This window comes from Lissotriton helveticus, chromosome 11, assembly GCF_964261635.1.
Source record: "Lissotriton helveticus chromosome 11, aLisHel1.1, whole genome shotgun sequence".
Lineage (NCBI taxonomy): Eukaryota > Metazoa > Chordata > Amphibia > Caudata > Salamandridae > Lissotriton > Lissotriton helveticus.
This window is the reverse complement of record NC_136072.1, coordinates 603,875,644-603,900,804: the sequence shown is the minus strand read 5'-3', so window position 1 is coordinate 603,900,804 and position 25,161 is coordinate 603,875,644. Positions and strand designations below refer to the sequence as shown.

At 43.7% G+C, this 25,161-nt stretch overlaps 1 protein-coding gene across 1 annotated transcript in view; it reads right to left on the bottom strand.

The window, feature by feature from the left end:
• The window catches only part of TRPC1 (transient receptor potential cation channel subfamily C member 1), a 391,431-nt gene that overhangs the window by 141,630 nt on the left and 224,640 nt on the right, over window positions 1-25,161 (bottom strand). The window contains exon 6 of the mRNA XM_078666423.1: window positions 23,468-23,663. Coding sequence (XP_078522549.1) covers window positions 23,468-23,663 — 196 coding nt within the window. The remainder of the gene's footprint in view (window positions 1-23,467; window positions 23,664-25,161) is intronic.

The following is a 25,161-nucleotide window of genomic DNA, read 5'->3' as shown; positions in this document are numbered from 1 at the left end:
GCAGGGTATACTCAGACATGAGTCCCTTTCTCACTGCTCCATCAGGATTCAAGCAAGCCGGGCCGAAGAGGCTGAAATGCCAGAAACCGGTCCCCGGTAGCTTGTCTCCTTTCTGGTGAAGAATTGGCTTGGTAGTTTGGTCTGCCCTGTTCCCATGATGCACTGGGCCAGGGACAGACTAATTTGCATATAGCCAGGTTCTGAGCTGGGATGGGGCAGTGAGATAAATAACGGTGATGGATCAAGCCCTGATCTTTGGACTGGGTAAGAGTGGTCTGCTTAATTCAGACACTCTGTTCATCACCACCCCCTTTTCTGAATCGTTTTTGGCCACTACAGGTGTGGCAGGGTATACTCAGACATGAGTCCCTTTCTCACTGCTCCATCAGGATTCAAGCAAGCCGGGCCGAAGAGGCTGAAATGCCAGAAACCGGTCCCCGGTAGCTTGTCTCCTTTCTGGTGAAGAATTGGCTTGGTAGTTTGGTCTGCCCTGTTCCCATGATGCACTGGGCCAGGGACAGACTAATTTGCATATAGCCAGGTTCTGAGCTGGGATGGGGCAGTGAGATAAATAACGGTGATGGATCAAGCCCTGATCTTTGGACTGGGTAAGAGTGGTCTGCTTAATTCAGACACTCTGTTCATCACCACCCCCTTTTCTGAATCGTTTTTGGCCACTACAGGTGTGGCAGGGTATACTCAGACATGAGTCCCTTTCTCACTGCTCCATCAGGATTCAAGCAAGCCGGGCCGAAGAGGCTGAAATGCCAGAAACCGGTCCCCGGTAGCTTGTCTCCTTTCTGGTGAAGAATTGGCTTGGTAGTTTGGTCTGCCCTGTTCCCATGATGCACTGGGCCAGGGACAGACTAATTTGCATATAGCCAGGTTCTGAGCTGGGATGGGGCAGTGAGATAAATAACGGTGATGGATCAAGCCCTGATCTTTGGACTGGGTAAGAGTGGTCTGCTTAATTCAGACACTCTGTTCATCACCACCCCCTTTTCTGAATCGTTTTTGGCCACTACAGGTGTGGCAGGGTATACTCAGACATGAGTCCCTTTCTCACTGCTCCATCAGGATTCAAGCAAGCCGGGCCGAAGAGGCTGAAATGCCAGAAACCGGTCCCCGGTAGCTTGTCTCCTTTCTGGTGAAGAATTGGCTTGGTAGTTTGGTCTGCCCTGTTCCCATGATGCACTGGGCCAGGGACAGACTAATTTGCATATAGCCAGGTTCTGAGCTGGGATGGGGCAGTGAGATAAATAACGGTGATGGATCAAGCCCTGATCTTTGGACTGGGTAAGAGTGGTCTGCTTAATTCAGACACTCTGTTCATCACCACCCCCTTTTCTGAATCGTTTTTGGCCACTACAGGTGTGGCAGGGTATACTCAGACATGAGTCCCTTTCTCACTGCTCCATCAGGATTCAAGCAAGCCGGGCCGAAGAGGCTGAAATGCCAGAAACCGGTCCCCGGTAGCTTGTCTCCTTTCTGGTGAAGAATTGGCTTGGTAGTTTGGTCTGCCCTGTTCCCATGATGCACTGGGCCAGGGACAGACTAATTTGCATATAGCCAGGTTCTGAGCTGGGATGGGGCAGTGAGATAAATAACGGTGATGGATCAAGCCCTGATCTTTGGACTGGGTAAGAGTGGTCTGCTTAATTCAGACACTCTGTTCATCACCACCCCCTTTTCTGAATCGTTTTTGGCCACTACAGGTGTGGCAGGGTATACTCAGACATGAGTCCCTTTCTCACTGCTCCATCAGGATTCAAGCAAGCCGGGCCGAAGAGGCTGAAATGCCAGAAACCGGTCCCCGGTAGCTTGTCTCCTTTCTGGTGAAGAATTGGCTTGGTAGTTTGGTCTGCCCTGTTCCCATGATGCACTGGGCCAGGGACAGACTAATTTGCATATAGCCAGGTTCTGAGCTGGGATGGGGCAGTGAGATAAATAACGGTGATGGATCAAGCCCTGATCTTTGGACTGGGTAAGAGTGGTCTGCTTAATTCAGACACTCTGTTCATCACCACCCCCTTTTCTGAATCGTTTTTGGCCACTACAGGTGTGGCAGGGTATACTCAGACATGAGTCCCTTTCTCACTGCTCCATCAGGATTCAAGCAAGCCGGGCCGAAGAGGCTGAAATGCCAGAAACCGGTCCCCGGTAGCTTGTCTCCTTTCTGGTGAAGAATTGGCTTGGTAGTTTGGTCTGCCCTGTTCCCATGATGCACTGGGCCAGGGACAGACTAATTTGCATATAGCCAGGTTCTGAGCTGGGATGGGGCAGTGAGATAAATAACGGTGATGGATCAAGCCCTGATCTTTGGACTGGGTAAGAGTGGTCTGCTTAATTCAGACACTCTGTTCATCACCACCCCCTTTTCTGAATCGTTTTTGGCCACTACAGGTGTGGCAGGGTATACTCAGACATGAGTCCCTTTCTCACTGCTCCATCAGGATTCAAGCAAGCCGGGCCGAAGAGGCTGAAATGCCAGAAACCGGTCCCCGGTAGCTTGTCTCCTTTCTGGTGAAGAATTGGCTTGGTAGTTTGGTCTGCCCTGTTCCCATGATGCACTGGGCCAGGGACAGACTAATTTGCATATAGCCAGGTTCTGAGCTGGGATGGGGCAGTGAGATAAATAACGGTGATGGATCAAGCCCTGATCTTTGGACTGGGTAAGAGTGGTCTGCTTAATTCAGACACTCTGTTCATCACCACCCCCTTTTCTGAATCGTTTTTGGCCACTACAGGTGTGGCAGGGTATACTCAGACATGAGTCCCTTTCTCACTGCTCCATCAGGATTCAAGCAAGCCGGGCCGAAGAGGCTGAAATGCCAGAAACCGGTCCCCGGTAGCTTGTCTCCTTTCTGGTGAAGAATTGGCTTGGTAGTTTGGTCTGCCCTGTTCCCATGATGCACTGGGCCAGGGACAGACTAATTTGCATATAGCCAGGTTCTGAGCTGGGATGGGGCAGTGAGATAAATAACGGTGATGGATCAAGCCCTGATCTTTGGACTGGGTAAGAGTGGTCTGCTTAATTCAGACACTCTGTTCATCACCACCCCCTTTTCTGAATCGTTTTTGGCCACTACAGGTGTGGCAGGGTATACTCAGACATGAGTCCCTTTCTCACTGCTCCATCAGGATTCAAGCAAGCCGGGCCGAAGAGGCTGAAATGCCAGAAACCGGTCCCCGGTAGCTTGTCTCCTTTCTGGTGAAGAATTGGCTTGGTAGTTTGGTCTGCCCTGTTCCCATGATGCACTGGGCCAGGGACAGACTAATTTGCATATAGCCAGGTTCTGAGCTGGGATGGGGCAGTGAGATAAATAACGGTGATGGATCAAGCCCTGATCTTTGGACTGGGTAAGAGTGGTCTGCTTAATTCAGACACTCTGTTCATCACCACCCCCTTTTCTGAATCGTTTTTGGCCACTACAGGTGTGGCAGGGTATACTCAGACATGAGTCCCTTTCTCACTGCTCCATCAGGATTCAAGCAAGCCGGGCCGAAGAGGCTGAAATGCCAGAAACCGGTCCCCGGTAGCTTGTCTCCTTTCTGGTGAAGAATTGGCTTGGTAGTTTGGTCTGCCCTGTTCCCATGATGCACTGGGCCAGGGACAGACTAATTTGCATATAGCCAGGTTCTGAGCTGGGATGGGGCAGTGAGATAAATAACGGTGATGGATCAAGCCCTGATCTTTGGACTGGGTAAGAGTGGTCTGCTTAATTCAGACACTCTGTTCATCACCACCCCCTTTTCTGAATCGTTTTTGGCCACTACAGGTGTGGCAGGGTATACTCAGACATGAGTCCCTTTCTCACTGCTCCATCAGGATTCAAGCAAGCCGGGCCGAAGAGGCTGAAATGCCAGAAACCGGTCCCCGGTAGCTTGTCTCCTTTCTGGTGAAGAATTGGCTTGGTAGTTTGGTCTGCCCTGTTCCCATGATGCACTGGGCCAGGGACAGACTAATTTGCATATAGCCAGGTTCTGAGCTGGGATGGGGCAGTGAGATAAATAACGGTGATGGATCAAGCCCTGATCTTTGGACTGGGTAAGAGTGGTCTGCTTAATTCAGACACTCTGTTCATCACCACCCCCTTTTCTGAATGGCAGCTCTGTCTTGGTCCACGCTACGAGGCGGGCCGGAGTTACCAAATCCTTGGTGAAGTAAGAGCACACAGCAGCCGCTGTCCCAGCAATACTCCAGCCTCTCGATGGAACGGGCCTTTAAAACACACAACTGGGAAGCGTGTAAAATATCCACAACAAACCACTCTGATTAAAGAAGAAGTTGGAGGCCACAAACTGGGGATATCTTGGAGGTCTTTAATACGACAACAGGCATGATGCATTTCGGCATGTAACGCCTTCCTCAGATGCCTACGTTATCCTGGCACTGCTCCACCCGCACCTTTAAATACTGTAACAAAGTCCCATTGGTTCAAGCTTCCACACACGGTCACGTGGCCACACACCCTCTGTAGTTTCGGACTTGAACTACAGATTCCAGAGTTCACCATTACGGGGGGTTGCAGCACAGGGGAAGCAAAAGATTGTGTCCAGCCCAATTGGGCAATAATTGACTAGGAGGTGAAAAATGTCCAGATGGATGGCCTTGGATTGGAATTGTTGTCGTCAGGCCTCCTCGAGTCCCCACTGACGTTCCAGCCCCTTCACGCAGATGACAGGCGGGCTGTGAGCCGAGCTACAATGATACCCAACTCCTCGTAAAGTTACAAGCCGCCCTGACGGCAGCCCTGTCCTTGGTCCAAAGCTGTAATATTGTGCCTGGAGTGGTAAATTGCTTTTCTCATTTTACTGCTTCAGTGATGTCATTTGAGATGTCATCAGTGATGTCATGAGTGATTCAGTCAGTCAGTCAAATATCTTTATTCGGTTTATGAGCAAACCATAAAAGCATTAAAAAAAAACAGATTATGTCAGCAACTGTGAATCCCTAATGTATAAAACCCGATCAAAGCTCATAAATACATATAAAATCAATGGATGAAAATAGTACAAACTAATTTCATATTAACACAAAGATAAAAATATACATGATTATAAAATATTAGGTTATTTTCCTCAGGGTTCTTACAGCTGCAGATAAAAAATTTGCAATGTTAAAAGTTTCCCAAACATCTGTCAACATTTGCAAATAGAGAAGGGCAGGTCTCACTTGCATAAAACCTTTGTTAATTAAAATTGGAAATATAAAACGTTTCCTCATGACAGTAAGGTGCTCACAGAAAAATAAGAAGTGTATGATGTACTGTCCCGAGAAGCTATCGCAGGTATTATTATTATATTATTATATTTAAATTTATAAAGCGCTCAGCTACCCGTAGGTTTCCCGGCGCTAAGATCATCTACCTTCTTCCAACCTTTCTGTTCACCAAGAAGAAAATGAAATTGATTAAGTCTGAATCTGATCAATAAGAAATGGTGATTGTTGTTTGTGACATAGCCTAGATAGTGTTGTTTTGCATAGCTGGTCGGCCCTTACTGTCACCTTTACCAGCTCTCTCTCTTCTCTATCCGTGGTAGCTAAGCGCAGGTATGTTTCCTTGGACCATTTTATATCTCCCTTCTCTAATGTTTCTGAGGAGTTATATAATTCTGGTCTACCCAGCTTAACTGATAGCTTCTGAACATATTTGAGACAGGGTATACACAACCCACGATCGAGTGACATGCAATCTTTCAAGATATCATGGTTTAGCACTAAATCAGGGTTTAGCCAAGTAGCTATCCATTTCTGTAGGGGTGCCACGGCAATTGCGTCTTCAACAAAGCCAATTCCACATTCCTGATGGACAATGTAATTGGCTGTTGTTTAAGGGACAGTTAGAAGGTTCTTTAAAAACCTGTCTTCGACAATCTGTATAGCCTTCGTGTTTTTAATGCCCCACAAATCGGCCCCATACATGGCTAGTGATATACACTTTGCTCTGTATATTTGAATTAGGGCCCTCATTGGCCTGGCTCCTAACTTCCTGGTGAAACCCAACACAGCAGATGTGGCTCTGATCAAAACAGTTTTTTTCGCTGTAATTTGGGTTCCCCAGGATCCTTGGTTGTCGAATAATAATCCTAGATATGGGAACGACGAGACCCTGGTTAGTATATGTCCCTCGCAATAAAGGGTTTTGACCTTTAGGGATTTCTGACCAATGGCCATTATATGTGATTTTGAAAAGTTTACACTTAAGTCTAGAGACTTCATAAAGGCAGAAAAAGAATCTAACAATGACTGTAGTCCCCCTGCCGTTCTCGCTAAGAGGGCGGCGTCGTCCGCATATAAAAGTACGGGAATCAAGCGTTTCCCTGCACAGGGAATATCTTTACAGGAGGCAGTTAGGGTGGTATTTAAGGTGTTGATATATAATGTAAAGAGCAGGGGCGCCAAGATGCACCCCTGCCTGACTCCATTTGAATTGGGTATACCCTCCGTACAATTGCCCTGCTGGTCATACCTCACTGTTGCAGATAAATCCCTATGCAGGTCTGCTAAAAAATAGACGATATTTTTGTCTACGCCTAGTGTTAGAAGGGATCACTGAAATAATATCGAGGGACAGAATATCGACCATCAAAAATATCGTTGACAAAATATCGACAGTCAAAATATCGAGTTTCTATCTACAAACAGGTAAGTACAAAAATATCGAGTTAAAAATATCGTTTACAAAAATATAGTTGTAAAAAATATCGTATTTACTAAAAACAGTGTTAAATTAAATTAATATTAATAATTAATTACTAAACTATACTTAAAATTACTTAAATTAACTTATAATAATTAAATAATTAATGAAAGTTAAATAAATATTTTTTTATTTCATATTTATTAAAACATATATATATATAGTAACAAAATATAATAAAATAATACCCAAAAACTGAAAACTGACCCTGAACCCTAAAAATACCCCTTTACCCAAAAACCCAAAACTGACCCTGAACCCTAAAAATACCCCTTTACCCAAAAACTGAAAACTGACCCTAAACCCTAAAAATACCCCTTTACCCAAAAACTGAAAACTGACCCTGAACCCTAAAAATACCCCTTTACCCAAAAACTGAAAACTGACCCTGAACCCTAAAAATACCCCTTTACCCAAAAACCCCAAACTGACCCTGAACCCTAAAAATACCCCTTTACCCAAAAACCCAAAACTGACCCTGAACCCTAAAAATAAAAACAATTTTTTTTACTATCTATATTATATACTTACATATTTTCACTTTCTATATTATTTACAGTCGATATTACTTCACTTACCTTAAAAACAATATTTTGGCTGTCTAAATTCTGTCCTGTCGATATTTTGTCCAAACGATATTTTTGACTCGATATTCTGTCCAAACGATATTTTGGAGTCGATATTATGTCTGTGCACCGTTAGAAGATTGGACCACAGCTTTGACCTGTTTACTCGGTCAAAGGCCAGGGACAGGTCCATGAAGGCCAAAAATAATGCTCTCTTCTTTGCCACCGTATATTTGCCTATCAATAATTGCAGGTTTAGGCATTGATCTATTGTACACATCCCTTTTCTGAAGCCATACTGGGCTACAGAAAGCGTTCCCGTTTCCTCGAGCCATCGAGTCAGTTGGCTTAGAACCACCCTGCCAAGTAAGTTTACTGAGGAGTCAGTTAAGGATATCGGGCGATAGCAACTCGGGTCACCTCTATTCCCTTTCTTATATATTGGTATAATGACAGATCTTGCCCATGTAGGAGGCAGGCCCAAATGACAAGCGTTGACAAAGACATTATACAATATCTTTGTCCAGGTCTTTACATCTGCTTTAAAAAGGTCTGCCGGGACTCCGTCTGGTCCCGGCGCCTTATTACTCGTCATTTGCTTTATAGCTTGCGTTACCTCTAGCTCTGTAAATGACAATGAATATTTTTCCATATTTAGGGCTGGACCTGCCGGCATCGCTTCCCTATCATAAACATGTTTAAAATGACTGTACCAGCCTTGTTCCTGGATACCACAATCAAGCTCACTGTTGCTTTTGTCCTGGAAAAAAGGCTTATTAACCGAAGTCCAAAATTTGGCGCTATTTTTTATTACATCAATGGATAAAAGCTCATTCCAGGCCTCCTCCCTAATTTCATTTTTCCGCTTTTTTTGTGCCAGTTTGTATGAATTCCTAAGGACGGCTACTTCCACTTTATCAGGAGGGTTGGATTTCAACGCTACCATCAGCTTCCGATGGGCTATTGAACAATTGTAGTCAAACCATTTCTCCCCATTCCTAGGTTGCCCCGTAACTACTTTTTTGAGATCACTATCGATCTGGGCGCAAATTCTACTGTAGGCCATAAGGACTTCTTCACCGACTATACCTTCTGTTAAACAGGTAGACATATCTTGCCCAACCTTTGCCAGCAAATTGTCCACAAAATCCTTAGGCACCACCCGGCACCATTTCAAACGTCGTGCTTGATCGGTGGGTCTTAAATCTAATATTCCAGCTGTCAAATTAGTTTTATCTTTTTTCTTTAGGTCATCTATCCCTTACAGGGTTATGATCGCCATATGAGGACCAGGAAACATTATACTGGCAAACCCTATTTGCCACATTTAGGCTGACAAAGATATAATCAATAGTTGACCCAGAGCCTTTGCCTTTAAAAGTTGGAATGTCCCCTCTAAATTGGGTAGGGTAGATCAGATCGTTTCCAACCACCAGTTCTTATAAATACGATCCCTGCGGGGAATGCTCAAAATGAATGTTATCTTGGTTAGCTGGTCCTAAACTGTCCCAGACATAACAATTACCGTTGCAACAGTGAACATTAAAATCTCCAAGCACTATAACCGAATAACAATTTGTGCTGTTAACATTATACAATTCTAAGAAATCCTATAAACTGACGAGATGTTCATTAAAAAAGGCCTTATCAAAGGAGTTGTAAAAATTAACAGTGAGCCAGTTACCGGTGGTTTTGGTTAAAATTTCCACAGCCAAGCAGTATGGTGTACCTGTCTCCACTTTGGTGTAAGTGCCCTCAAGTTTTAGTGAGATAAGGGTTAAGAGGCCGCTCTTCGCCCTCCCCATAGGAGAAGCAACTGCTGGCGACCAAAAAGCTGCATACCCATCCAAAAGAAAGGTATTTTTTGTATCCCAAGTTTCCTGGAGCCTGATGATATCACAATCAGTAAGACAGTCCCTCCACTTAGCGTCATTTGCCTTACTGTTTAACCCGGCAATGTTCCAGCTAAGGAACCTGGTTCCTGGACGAGGGACCTTAGCTACTGCCATGCCATCACTGCAGCCGCCTTGTACATCCCCCAAAATGTCTGTAATGTTGAGATTGCCACCCCCATGTGCACTCACTGAGTTTCCTGCTTTTCCGGCCTCCGCCCCCACAACCGGTAAACAAACTTCTTCACCAGGTGGAGAATGGACCCGGCCAAGTTCGAGTCAATCATTAGAGTCTAGACCACTCAGGGGTTGATAACGGTTGAATGTGGCAACCCCACAGCCAGTAGACCCATCAGTACTGTTGCCTCTGCCCCTGAAAGAATCATTGAGGGGCTGCTGGTTTAAATGCCTGTAAAAATATCCCAGTGGTCGAAGTGTAATACCTTGGTCGTTATGGGGTAGAGAGGTGGCTCTTAACAATGCAGTATTGGCAAGATGTGGATTTCTAAAATTAATAATGACTCAGTCGCCACTAATATTCTTAGGAGATCTGCCTATCCAGGTGACTCTTCTAGTAGTTAAGATCTGGTGTGATAATGCCACTGGAAACCCACACTCTCGATTAAGCCATGACACAGTTTTGTTCTTAAGGGAATCATGGGATTCTGGCTTGTTTGAGTGGCCGGTCTCTCTTACAGGTGGAACATTAGCTAGGACTGCCACAAACGGTGCACATTCCGGTGGCAAATCTGGTTGTGAGCAACTATTCTTCACTTCTGCTCGCCCTATCTTTCTCTCTGGGCCTGTTGCTGGTGATGGGTTTTTACGCGCAGTTTCCGGGGCTAAAGGTACTGCTGGTTGAACTGTACGAGATCCCCCATTGGGAAACTTAAAGGTCTCATTATTAACCCCAGGACCCTTTTCAGCAGCTTTATCACTTTTAGTTATATCAATGTGGGGTCCCAGAAGGCCACCTAATCTCACTACTTCGGCAGAAATCAGGTCGAGTTTAGCCATTAGGGGTTTAACTAACTTGGCAATTTTTGCATCTATAATACCAATCAAGAGATCTAATTGCTCCGTGTCTATTTTAACTGTGGCATTGTTAACTGCTGACTTGGTAGCACTTCCAACACTAATGGGTGGCGATTCTGCTCTTTTATTGTTACGCCCCCCCCCCCGTTTAATTTGTGTGTTCTTACGCGATCTCAGTACTCTCTGTGTTCTCGGGGCCGGGGAGAGCTGCGCTGGAGAATCATAAGAAGCACTCGGTTTGTCCTGATTAAGCGCTGGTTCTATAAATGGATGGGCTGGATCTTCCATATTTAATAAGTCAGATTGATCAGGATCACAACTATCATCTGGTGGGGAGACAGTAAAATAGGCGATGTAGGCGGTGAAACAGAGGGGGTCCCCTGGCCTAACGATTTACGTCGTTCACTATTGATTTTGTTCACAACTTTCACAAGATAGTTGTCTAATGTGGCTGATACAGGGGGGGTTTTAACAGCTTTAGCTTTCGACATTATTAGTACTGTCAATTTTTTCTAAAGAGTTCGGTTTTGGGAACAGAAACCAGCACGAAGATCAAACTACAGTGGTAAAGGGATTATTTCAACTCCTTGTCCTATGACCTTATAATTCAAACATTAAAACAAACATGCACGAAATAATTAAAAAGTCTCACTTTGTCGGGGGTGATAGAGCTCAGCTACAATGTCCAAAAACCAAGGTCCATGGCCCAGCCCAGCCTCGTCATGCCCCGGACTGCCACAGACTGTCCTGCCCTTGTCCCAGGCTTCTCCCGGCGCTGCCCGCGCGCGTCCCGCGGGGCGGGAGGAGCTCGATGGTCTTAATGCGCCTCCGGGCGCGTGTATGCCGTCACGCCTGCTGCGCCGCCCCCTGGGCTGCTGGGGGTTGTAGTTTTACCCCGACTGCCGTTTCCCTCACGGCGCAAGGCGAGAGATAATCGCTGCCGTTGCCCTCACGGCGTGGGACAGGAGCACAGGTAAGCGTGGTTAGCCGTTTCCCTCACGGCGTTGGAAGGAGTGTCACAGAGTCCCCAGAGCGCTCGGCGCTCGATGGTCTTAATGCGCCTCCGGGCGCGTGTATGCCATCACGCCTGCTGCATCGGCCCCTGGGCTGCTGGGAGTTGTAGTTTTACCCCGACTGCCATTTCCCTCACGGCGCAAGGCGGGAGATAATCGCTGCCGTTGCCCTCACGGCGTGGGACAGGAGCACAGGTAAGCGTGGTTAGCCGTTTCCCTCACGGCGTTGGAAGGAGTGTCACAGAGTCATGAGTGATGTCACTGACCATGTCATGAGTGATGTAATATGTGACGTCATCAGCAGTGCATTGCGGGCGCGGGAGTTATAGTTAGCCGAACTAACTATAACGGGGGAATTTCAATGGTTTTGTATGAGTGAAATGTCCAGCTAACTATAACATGTGTGAAACCATTGTTTATTTCAGTGAATTTCTAAGGTTTTTTAAATGCCAATTCCTAACTATAACATGGCTAAAACCTATGGTTTTTTCAGTGAATTTCTAAGGTCTTTTAAATGCTAATTCCTAACTATAACGTGGCTGAAACCTATGTTTTTTTCAGTGAATTTCATAGGTTTTGTAAATGATAATTTGTAAATGTATTAATTGTTATATTTTTTATACTGATTTACTACATTGTTTTAAAGTATTTATTTCTAGATATTTTATTTTTTAATTTACATTACATATTTTCAATATAAATTGAAAAAAAAATGTTTTTTAAATATTGAAATTGTATTTTTTTTTTATTTATTATATATTTTATATAGCAGGCAATGATATCCTATGGAAGGAAATTACCTACGCCGGACTCCCGTGTGTATGAAGCTCGCCTGATACCGGTGGTGCAATCCCGGACTCCCTAACATACTGGGTGGTGGAGTTATGTCGTGTTCCGTTTTCGGCCTACTCCAGGGCTGAAGCCGGGACCTCGATTTCTAGCCCATCCGGGCTGGGATTGATCAACAGCGGCTGTGGAACCGGTGTTTCGTCCGGTCTTCCGTACTCGGATCTTTTTCTGCATCTCCGATCTGCAATCCAGTTACCAGCTGGCACTGAGGACTCGGTTTCGTGACACATGGTGTGCATCGTGCGCCGCGGTCGGGGGCGCTCGCCCGGAGACCCTGCTGGGGACGGCTGGGGACGGCGGTGTTGAAGGGGGGGCCCCCGCGGTCGGCGAAGATGTCGTGATCACCAGCTGAGGGAGTGCCTGCTGTTGCCATCGGCTTTGTGTGTGCCTGGAGCCTCGGAAGTGAGTCTGGGGTTCGAGTCCTGCTTCGTCTCTTTGGGGGGGGAGATGGAGAGGACAGATGGCGCACCATCGTTGAGGTCCGTGATGGCCGCCATTGGGGTGCTCCACTCCCAATTCACAGTCACATATGACCGAATGTCAGAAACGCTGGGAAATATCTGCTTGCGACCGGACGATGATGCTGCGACACATGATCAGCATTCTGTGGTTCCAGTGGAAGATTTGGCCTACTGTTCTGAGGTTCCCGCGCGGCAGCCTAACTCAGCTCACGTCGATGATTTTGGCCTCGTGAATGTTGCACCTAAGACCGTAGTTAGCTTTCCCGGTATGACTCCTGCTCGGCGAAACATCGGTGCCGAAGGTTTTGATCGCCAAGAACAGCTCTTTAGTGACCGTCGGAGAGGTCTGCTTATCTCCTTCATCTTTCCCCGTTGGTCCTGTGGATGCCGCCATCTTGTATCCTGTCCTCGGTCCGATTCAGCTGCTTCGAACTGCTATGGACGTTTCGATTACCACATGAATACTGTGGCTTGGGTGGCATGGATTTTCATAAAGAATCGCACTGGTCAGGGCTGACTTCATCTTATATCCTGCCCTAGATCCGATGCCACTGTTTTGTACTGTCTGGGACACTTCGCTTTCTGCGAGATTGCTGGCTTTGGCGACGTAGATTATCGTGAAGAACCGAACTGTCATGGTTGTCTTTGACTTTTGGGGTTAGCTACGCTTTGTGATCTATGCCGGGATTGTACTGTGTATCTCACTGGGAGTCGGGTGGTTTTGGTTGAGGTCTTCCCCATATTGGTGCTTAATAATTGCTTTTAATGATGGACAATATGTTTTGGGGAGGTCGCTAATGGCGGGGGGTATAGGTGGCCGGGAGTATGTTTGTTCTTCTCCTCCTCCGCTTTCTTTATTTCCCTTCTTTGGGGTGTTCCGGGGCGACAGGCACGCTGTTAGTGGGGTAGGCCGTAGCCATTACAGGGGTGCAGGGTGGCGGGTGTTGGGGGGGTTTGTTATTTTAGTTTGTTTTGTTCTATGGTCCCCTTTCTTTCTTTCCTCTTTCTTTGGGTAGGGTTTTCCTCCCTTACAGTAGGGTTGGCTGTCTCTCCTTATCTTTTTTCTTTCTCTTTTTGGCGTCTATACTTGCCTATACCTTACTGTCTCCAGAGGGTGGGTTTTAGGGAGGGTGTGCTCGCTAATCGCTTGCTATTACATTGTCTTTTATTCCTCGTTGGCCTCGGCGAGCATAGTGTGCCCAAGGTTCATATTGCTCATCACCTGAACTTGTTTGCACTGCGGGGTACCTCCCCCCCATCTCTTCTTAACTTCATGTTATGGTGTGACGCCACCGATAGTACAGCCACTCTGCTTCTTTATAACTTTAAAATTAAACCTTTGATATCCTTCTGCGTCGAGGCATATACAATCACATACTGTATATGTATTGCCGATATTATCTGGTCGTATGTACGTGCATGACTCCTGATCTGATTCCTGTGTTTGCGGCCGGCCTCTGTGGTTGTAGGCCTGCGCTTGTCATACTTTGATTAACTCAATAAAGGTTTTAAAAAAAAAAAAAAATGACTTTTCAGGATCAGTACTGGGATGAAAGATGCCGCACTGAGGTCTCTCCTGATAACAGGTGAGTAAATCGGAATTCGTAGTTCGGCTGATTTTAGAGGAATATTTTTAAAGTTCCAAAACTCCACACTTAGAAGAATTTCCAAGTGAAACCAGTCAATGTTAGCCTATGGAAGGACATTCAAGTTACTGTAAGTATGGTCAGAATTACTTTTCAGGATCAGTAGTGGGCTGAAAGATGCAGCACTGAGGTCTCTCCTGATAAAAGGTGAGTAAATTGGAATTCGTAGTTCGGCTGATTTTAGAGGAATTTTTTTAAGTTCCAGAACTCCACACTTGGAAGAATTTCCAAGTGAAACCACGAGGAAATAATCAAAATACGCAAGGTTCATAAATTCAAACGAGATCAGAAAGATTACGAACTTGGACAGATCTATAATTTTCCCGCAAATTTGACCATGCCAAAAAATTAAGTTTTAATACTACCAGCGTCAGCAAAACGCAACAACAAGGTCAACGCAGCCAAGGAGAAACTGCAGTAGACTCAGATGTTGATACAATATCGGTATCAAGCATGTCAAGTACATCAGACTCGGAGTCAAACATGGCAGAGCGGTGCAGTACAAATAAAATACTAGATCTGGGTGAAGAAATTGATTTTTTAGTCGAGGATCGTCTACAAACTCTCCGTCCCAGAACGCGGAACAATCAAACAGGAAAAGGCGAGGCGGAGAGCAAAGAGAAAATGCAGCAAAGCCACCACAGCATTATCAACAAAAAAAAAGAAACCATGGTACAACAACAAAAAAAAGCAATGAATGATTGTACAATCACAAATCTGTCCAATGAAATACAGTAGCTGAAGAACAACTTTTGGGCTAAATATTTGCCCTGAGAGTACTTTTAATTATACCAGCACGAGGGTAGACATTTTTTGCTTTATAAGAAAGCTCAAGTTAAAAAAGTTTTTTGCATCAAAAGCAATCAATACTGCTGAAGAGGATAACAGAAGTATGAGTTCAAGAATTCAACGTGAACCACCTTTGGCCGCGGCCACAGATGCGAAACTGTTGCTAACTTTAAGTGATTTGGGAAAAAAGATCAATACAACAACAAAAAAAAACAGTACGGTGACATAACCAGAGGCGAATGAAATATCAAATACTCAGAGCGAGTTACAAGAAATTGGTATTACACAAAAAGGAGCGGGAGAGAGCCCTTTTAAAGTGAAGAGTATGTTTGTCCCGATGATGCCTAAAGACGCGGTAGACATATTTCATGAGTGTGTGGTCGAGGAATTAAAACAATTGAATCGGAAGGTAAAGAGCAACAAGCACGTCCAAACATATATAACGAAGTTCAATACACAAATTTAATTAACAAACTCAGCAACAATCATGAAATTGTAATAAATAAATCAGACAATGGAGGTAATATTGTTCTTTGGCAAAAAAAGACTATATTGAGGAGGCCATGAGGCAATTGGAAAACGTCGATTGCTATGTCAAAACGAATGGTCTGGAATACAAAAAAGCAAGGGATGGATTAAAAAACATCTGGCATCTTATAAAAGAGAGGGTTTGATAACATCTACAGAGTTTGGCTTTTTACATAATGAAAACCCGGTGATGCCAAGCATGTATCTGATACCCAAAATACATAAGATGAAAAATCCAACACCCGGAAGACCGATCATTTCGGCAATCAACAGTATGAGTGAGAATATCTCCCGGTATATTGATTTTTATTTGCAGGATCATGTGAAAAATCTAGCCAGTTACATCAAGGACACTGGAGATTTTTTAAACAAACTGAACTCAATTGAATGGCAAGATGGCTGGTGTATGTTAACACTAGACATAGAATTACTATACACCTGTATAGACCATGATAAAGGGGTAGAAGCCATAGAACATTATTTGGGACACAGATCATGCGATTATTACAGTCACAACAAAATGTTAATTGAATTGGTGAGCTGGTGTTTGCACAACAATTTCTTTATGTTTGGTAGGGATATTTGGAGACAGATCAGGGGTGTGGCGATGGGATCCTGCTTCTCCAACAGCTATGCATGTTTACATGTAGGCTGCTGGGAGGAGCGGGATCTCATCATTACCCCAGGTTTTAACCATGTGCGGCATTTGATGCTATTTACAGATGATGTGTTTTGTGTGTGGGAGGGGGAGGGGGACGAATTTAGTGCCCTAAAGTTTGTCAAATTATTGAATAACAACAAGTTTAACCTCTTCTTTTACATCTAATGTGAGTATGAGCAAATCAGAGTTCCTAGATGTACAGGTTACAATAACACACCGCACCATCACAACATCCCTATTCCATAAACCGACTGCTGGCAACAGCATTTTGCATGCCAGTATCGGACATCCACGACACGTAATTGAAAGCATCCCTTATGGAGAACTTTTGTGTCTCAAAAGAATTTGCAGTACCCCTGAAGGTTTTGAGAAAGGAGCACATGAAATGGTAGCGCGTCTAAAAGCAAGAGGGTGTAGTGATTCAATACTGGCAAAGGCTCTGTCTAAGACCCGGGAACGATCTAGGGATTCCCTATTAACGACGAAAACTCCCAATGGGCTGGACAATGATGATGCTCCACGCTTAATAATGTCATTCAGCAAGCAAGAGAGAAAAATTAAATCCATCTTCAAGAGAAATTGGCCCATCAGAATGACAGATGGCATCTTAGGCAGTAAATTACCAGATACCCCGACTATCACCTACAGGAGAGCAAGCAGTATGCGCAACAGATTAGTGAAAGCTAACCCAGAACTAGGTAGTGGCAGTACCTGGTTAAAAATGAAGGATGGGTTTTTTAAATGCTCTACCTGTCGGGTGTGCAAATTCGGGACCAACACAACTCATTTTGAAACTTCCTTCTCCAACGGGCAAACTGCAATCAAAGGCAATTTTAATTATCGGACTGGGTATGCTGTGTATGTCCTGACGTGCACCTGCGGCCTACGTTATGTGGACAGCACCAAGCTGCAGGTGCACGTCAGGATTTTGCAGCATTTCAGAGCAATCGTGAATAATGATAACACTTACCCAGTTGGACGACATTTTAAATCCACACATAACAACAATCTAGCTTGCCTATCATATTTTGTTATCGATGCAGTGGCTCCCCTGAGAAGAGGAGGCAACAGGGATAGACTTTTAAGGAGAAGGGAGACAAGATACATAGTAGAATTGGATAGTAAATATCCAAACGGGTTAAATACGACAGAAGATCTGCACAATTTTTTATAAACTATGTACCTTTATTCACACAACTTAACCAATTTTTGATAACTCTAACTGATACTGATTTTCATGTATGAATCATACCATGAGAAGTTTAAAACCTGATTTTAATCTATATGGTCTGCAACACAGATGAAATTCAGACGGACATAGAACGAATAAGAACGCTTCCCGCAAATCCAAATTGTGTATACATACACAAATACTTTTAAAGTGTCGCTTGTAAATCATTGTACATACACTATTTTTTCTTTTCTTTTTCCTTTGTGGGTTTTATTACAAAAAGGTCTGCTTATCGGGAGCATAAGAAAGACCTTACAATGATTTAATTTCAGAGGGTATCACAGATTGTTTACACGTATATATAAGCACATGCCACATATAACCAAGGACAAAAGAATGAGGGGGAAAAATAAGGCAATAAGGGAGCAAACAATATATTACAGCTGAAATTGAGTGATTTTCTGTAGAGACGGTATGGCTTTACTTAATTATTGAGTAGGAATTCAATTATACGACGGTGCAATTTGAAATTTGAGGTGGCAGTAAGAGGTTAAGTAATGTCAGGTCAGTCTAAGCATTGTATATAGTATGGGCCACAAAGGATGTTATATACTATGTAAATGATTTTGATAAAATGAAATTATATCATACGATGCAAGCATATCTGTTCTATAATTTTGTGACAAATTTGAAGGTGTTGCACTAAGCAGATATTAAAAACTGCCACAGAAAAGTTTTTAAATGCATTTTAGATGTATATAGATATTTATGATTTATTATAGATATTTATTGCACCAGTCACTTTATTCAAACAAATTTATACGGGTTTTCGGCATTTATGCTGTTTATAATGAATTATCCGTTTTTCTACCGTTTTTCTACTTTTATATATTTCCATATTTATTGTTAGGAAATATGCTTTGGTTATACAATGTATTGATACAGACAAAAAAACCTGTAATATAATTATGTATATATTGTTTACATGCCTTAAAAGAAATCCTTGCATAGTATTTCTTCAATGTCTATGGATGAGGTCATGTGATTCACAGGAGGAGGGTGCATTTGAAAAAACTTTAAAAAGTGGAGCTGGCGCGGTGCTCATTGTGTGATCAAGAGCACTTGATGCTTGAAACGCGTAATCGTTGAGAGGTTGCAATAATAAAACCATTGCCTAACCTGAAGCCGTGGGGTCCGTCTCATCATTTCGCCGTCCAAGGAGGTATTGAAGATTGTTGTGGATATATATCATTACTGGGGAGTTTACCTGACAGAGTTCTGCTGATGTTGGAAATACATGTTCACTTTGAATTTCAGAATGTTTTACCAAAATGGAAAAGGAAGCGCTCTAGTTATTCATTAGAAGACTGTGGGAAGCTGCAGTAGATCACCGGGGAATTAATTTGAAGGCTGCTGCTGTTGGAAGTACTGTGTCAGTCAGAATTAAGATTGCATTCTTGCGTGGCTAGGAAGATAGTGTGAACATATAGAAAATGTATTCTCATTTTAGCTTTTGGAGCACCTTCCATAACGTCTATAAGAATATCATAGGAGAAAACAGTTTTGTCTCAGACATACTTGATCAAATCCCAGCAGAGGATAAGCATTTTTCAAATAGTAAAATCATGTGAGAACTCATCAGAAGTCCTAAAATTAGTTCAGTACCAGCAACAAATGATTTACATTGTGACTAAAATTGGTTATCCCCTCTATATTTGCTCCTTTTTGTGACCCCCCCCAAACCTGGCATTCACTATAATGGATTTCAATAGGAGGTTGCTCCTGAGTCTTGTAATGGTTGCCATAAAATGCTGTCGATTTTGTGGTCAGCCAAACAGGCCCTTATACCCATCAGCCCTACATATCCCTGGGGTTCAAGGTGTGCTTACCCTAAACCCTTATATATTTTGAATTTATTTTTAGGGACCAGGTCCCCGAGACCTGTGATCTCTGCCACAGCATTTTGTTCATGTTGTGACCAGTCAAGCAAGATTGACTCGTCTCCTTTAAATTGGCTAGTCAGAGTATATCTGCAACGGTCCGGATATGACTAACTTTCCCACATTCCCCTTAATGACTAGCTCAAGCCCCTTTTTAAACATACATTTCTTGAAAATTACTGAACATATTTACACCAAGTAATGTAAAGCACACTTTCTGAGTAAAATTCTCTGTTTGTGCCAATTTTGATGTGATGCCCTTTAATCGTTCTTTTCTGTATTGGTTATCAAACATTACTACAGAAATAAAAATGTGATATTAATATTTTGGGACCACCCTTTATTCTTGGCTCCCGGTGTATCAGCACAAACCATTCCATCTGTGAGCCGGAGTAGATGATCTTTTTAGGTCTCCCTACGCAACGCGCATGCGTTGCATAGGAGGGGACCTCATGTAATTGACATGCTTTTTGGGCCAAAAACGTGCACGCGTTCCATTCCCATCAATGGCAACGCGTGCACATGAGGCAATCTACTTGCGGGAGCGTGCACCACCAAATAGCAGCAATTATCGCTCCCGCAACTGCAGGCCCCCTCTCCTCCCCACAGTTGCCGCGAGAGCTTGTTCTCCCAGGCTTTTGTTCTTTTCTTGTGATCTTTCGAGTCCTTCCCCGGTTGTGACTCATGCCTGCACCCGGGGCGCAGGGCTATTGTTGATCTCTTCCTGTACTGACACCCTGGGTGTTTCCAGTTCTGCCAGAGGAGAGGAAGGAGGGGCACAGGGGGGCTTGCGGGGACGTTCTTGGCACTGTGAAAGCTGATGGTGTGATAATAAACGCGGGGACATTCTTGGCACCGTGAAAGCATGATAATAAACTCGAACCCTATTGGATTAAGGACATACATGTAGGAATTTAATTATAACTATTTTCCTATTTACATCATACAGTTGTGATAATGAGTGTGTTGGGGCAATTATTGATCACAGTGGCTGGTGTTATTGTGCGTGTGTATGTACGTGTGTGTGCGTGTGTACAACAAGTAGTGATATCGCATGTGTGCATATAAACATTACATTTGTGATATTGTTTGTGAGCATGCTGGTCACAGCGGTGATTGTGTAGGTCTGCGTCTGTGTGTGTGTTTTATGTCGATTCTATACTTGCAATAAAACTTAAAAAGAAAGAGTGAGCATACACTCCAAATACCACTCAGTACCACATAATTACACGGCACATAATTACACTGCACGCAATGCAACATACACTCCAAATACCACTCAGTGCCACATAGTTACACGCCACAGAATTAGACTGCACTCAATGCAACATACACTCCAAACAATACCCCTCAGTGCCACATAATTACACACCACACAATTACACTATACTGAATACAACATACACTCCACACAATACCACTCAGTGCCACATAATTATATGCTACATAATTACACTGCGCTCAATGCAACATACACTCCAAATACCACTCAGTGCCACATATTTACACGCCACATAATTACACTGCACTCAACACTCCAAATAGTACTTAGTGCCACATAATTACAAGCCACATAATTACACTGCACTCAATGCAACATACCCTCCAAATACCACTCAGTGCCACATAGTTACACACCACATAATTACGCTGCACTAAATGCAACATACACTCCAAATCCCACTCAGTGCCACATAGTTACACGCCACATAATTACACTGCACTAAATGCAACATACACTCCAAACCCCATTCAGTGCCACTTAATTACACACCACATACTTACACTCTACTGAATGCAACACACACTCCACACAATACCACTCAGTGCCACATAATGATATGCTACATAATTACACTGCACTCAATACAACACACTCCAAACAATACCACTCAGTGCGACATAATTACACGCCACACAATTACATTCTACTGAACACAACATACAGTCCACACAATACCACTCAGTGCCACATGATTATATGCTACATAATTACACTGCGCTCAACACAACATACACTCCAAATACTACTCTTTGCCACAAAATTACACGCCACATAATTACACTGCACTCAATGCAACATAAACTCCGAATACCACTCAGTGCCACATAATTACACGCCACATAATTACACTGCACTCAATGCAACATACACTCCAAATACCACTCAGTGCCACATAATTACACGCCACATAATTACACTGCACTCAATGCTACATACACTCCAGAATTCACTCAGTGCCACATAATTACACGCCACATAATTACACTGCACTCAATGCAACATACACTCCAAATACCACTCAGTGCCACATAATCACACGCCACATAATTACACATCACTCAATACAACATACACTTTAGGGGTTAATGAATGTGAAAGAGGTTATACTGGAGGATCCCCAACTCTATCTCTCTCTATATATATGACATTTATCTGATGATGTGTTGAATGAATTAAGTGGGTTTTAGCATCTATGTGCTGTAGGTATTATTAATCTGGAATCAAAAATCATCTTAATTATATTAACCAGCCATGCTATAATGAGGATGTTCAAATTTGGATTCTAATATGAGAATGTAGATATGAATTCTATATGTGGTGCTACCTAATTATGAGAACACATTAAAAACTGTTTCCATCTTTATTTATTTTATATATATTTGTATGAATACATGACAGAAGGATTGCACTATTTTTACATTATGACACTTTGGCATAATTGTTCCACTTTAGTACAAGGCACTTTGAGAAAATAGATGTATAAAACAAGAATAAATGAGACAAAAGAAAAGCAATTTGTTGCAATCCTTAATTTGATAATCACCTATATATTCTGTTTTTTATGGATATTTAGGAAATATAGATGAATATGTGATTGTACTTGAGAAAAGAATGATTGAGGATTTTGAAAAAAACTGCATATAAAACATAATGGAATTGTGTTCTTGTCACGTCATGTCGATTGGTCGGGAGAATTCAATGGTGAAGGAAATGAACAAAAAGAAAATGGGGTCAGCAGTCTAGTTGTTGGAAAGCAATACAGGAAATGCTGTATAAGAAATGTTGTATTTTGCATATGGGCTGGCTAGGATTTTTCAGAATACCCAGCAAAAAATAACAAAACATAAGCATTGGAATGTTGAACTAGGAGATATAATGTGAGACAGAGAAACATCAGGTCGTCTTAAGCAGTATATTTAATATAGCCTTAGAGCCCAACCTAGCGGGCCCTACTGCCCTTTAAAGGCCTGCTCCAGCATTAAAGGCCAGGGCCAAAGGAAAGGGCCTTTAACAAGGGAGCTGGCCTTCAATGGCCAGTAAAGCCCACTACAAGGGCTCTAAGGCTATTAGAACATTCCGTCCCTAGAGGGTAGAATATTCTAATTTCTAAAAACAAAGGCCTCTCGGAGCCCGAAGGGGTTTAAATCCCCTTGGTATCCGAGAGGCCTTTGTTCACAGCAGCAGCTGTAAATAAAAACAACATTGGAATGTTTCTCTGTGGGCTTCTACCGGCCCGAAGAAGTCCAGAGCTCTTAATTGTATTCAAGAAAGCTCCCAACATTCCAATGTTCTAATGAAGAGTAGTAGTATAAACAGAGGAGTGCATCCAGTAAGGCGGTCCACAACTCCAGGAGCAAGCAACTGCCGACCCTTGAATCTCAGAATGCTGCTGTATCAAGGTACCAACTCTCGCACAGGAGCATGAGACGCAGAATGTAATAAATATAAAAGGATAGTACGTACTTTATTATGGCTTACATTACAACTGAAGGTTTAAACCAGCCATTATTGCCCCCATCACTTAATTGTCTTCAATAGAGCTCCCAACATTCCAATGTTATAATTCTACTAATGCAGTGCAAATACCATTAAGGGGGAATTGCACATGACCTATTTGATGTAATACAGACTGACAAAGCCTGGTACAATCCCTCTGCTAAACACATTAACTGCTTGGCAACCCTATTGGCATATACATATCTTATAAAAAAAAAGGTGTAGCCTGTACGCCGTTACGATGTATATAAGTCACAACCCTACCTGGGCATGAGCCACGTATACCAACAGAAGTGCACCTCCAATGTCTGTAAAAGGTCTTGTCAAACAATAGAGAAAGTAATCAAGCTCATCATCAGTCACAGACTTAACAAGGGTAAAAGTAGAGCAAATTAAAACTTTGTATAATGTTTTCAGAGGAAAGTACGCACCTCTTTTTGGTTGTACTTGATGGCAAGTTTCAGTCTGCTCAGGTTCATTCGTTCCTCTAGCAGGCCCCGCTTATCCAATGGCTCATCGCTGGACTGGTGATTTAAGATAACTTCAAGCTCGCGGGAGTTGCGAGCCTGGGCAAGCAAATCTTTTGCAAATGTTTTGCACTGCTGTGCAAGCTCTTCATAATCATTCCTACAAAATTCATGCACACATAGCAATTTAGAACAGTGACATCACACACAATTGCAGCACTCCAGCAAATATAGAAATTTGTTTAGCAGTTTTATATACTATGTAAAATTCTTGAGAGCATAACAGAGTTTTAAATGCAGCAGCATTTTCCAAATCTTTACTGTAGCAGTATTGATGCACAGAGAATGAGAAAAGATGCATAGTTAAGAGGTACAGATGAAAACATATGTACAAAACAGAAAAACCTGCAAAGCATAAGACCAGAAGAATGAAGGGGAGAGGATGTGGTGTAACGCCAAGAGCTGCCGACTTTGGAACTGGGAAACAGGGTTCAAGTCTCATTGTCGGCTCAACATCCTGTGTTTCTGAGCACATCACTTAGGGCTAGATTCACAAAGGTAAACTTACACCTGAAGTCTAAGTTTAGACCTGAAGTCAAGAACTTCAGACCCAGCTCTCTTCTTCCCTTCCCAGCCAAGGTCATCGAGAAGGCCATCAACACCCAACTCTCCGAGTTCATCGAAGCAAATCACATCCTGGAACTCTCTCAATCTGGCTTCCGAAGCAACCACAGAATGGGACCACACTCCTCACCGCCACAGACGACGTCCACATCCTCCTCGACCGAGGTGAAACTGCAGCCTCATTCTCCTAGACCTCTCAGCTTCCTTCGATACCGTCTCTAACTGCACCCTATGAGCAAGACTCCATGACGCCAGCATCCGTGACAAAGCCCTGGAATGGATCCGCTCCTTCATCACCGACTGAACACAGACAGTCAAATTACCACTGTTCCACTCCGAACCCCCAGAGATCAGCTGCGGTGTGCCTCAGGGCTTCTCGCTGAGCCCCACTCTCTTCAACATTTACATGTTCCCGCTCGCAGCCATCGTCAGGAACCACAGACTCAACATTGTCTCCGATGCCAATGACATCCAGTGATTCTCTCCCTCACCAACTAACCAACAGTCGCCAAGACCAACTTCCACAACGGGATGAAGGCTGTCGCCACCTGGATGAAGAGCAGCTGCCTCAAGCTCAACTCAGAGAAGATTGAAGTCCTCATCATGAACTCCACCCCCTCCACCTGGGATGACTCCTGGTGGCCCCGGCACTTGGAAACCACAGACCACGCATAAAACCTATTCATCATCTTGGACACCTCGCTCACCATGAACTGCCAGATCAACGCCGTCTCATCATCCTGCTTCCACACGCTACGCCTGCTCTGAAAGATCTTCAAGTGGATCCCCGCAGAGTCCTAAAAGATGGTCACCCACGCACTCATCAGCAGCGGAATCGACTACGGCAATGCGTTCTATGCTGGCATCACCCAAAAACTCCTCAAGAAACTGCAGAACATTCAGAATGCCTCCACCAGACTCATACTCAACATCCCCCGCTGCAGCCACATTACCGGCCACCTGAGAGACCGCCACTGGCTCCCAGTCAGCAAAAGAATCACCTTCAAGCTCCTCATGCACACCTACAACGCTCT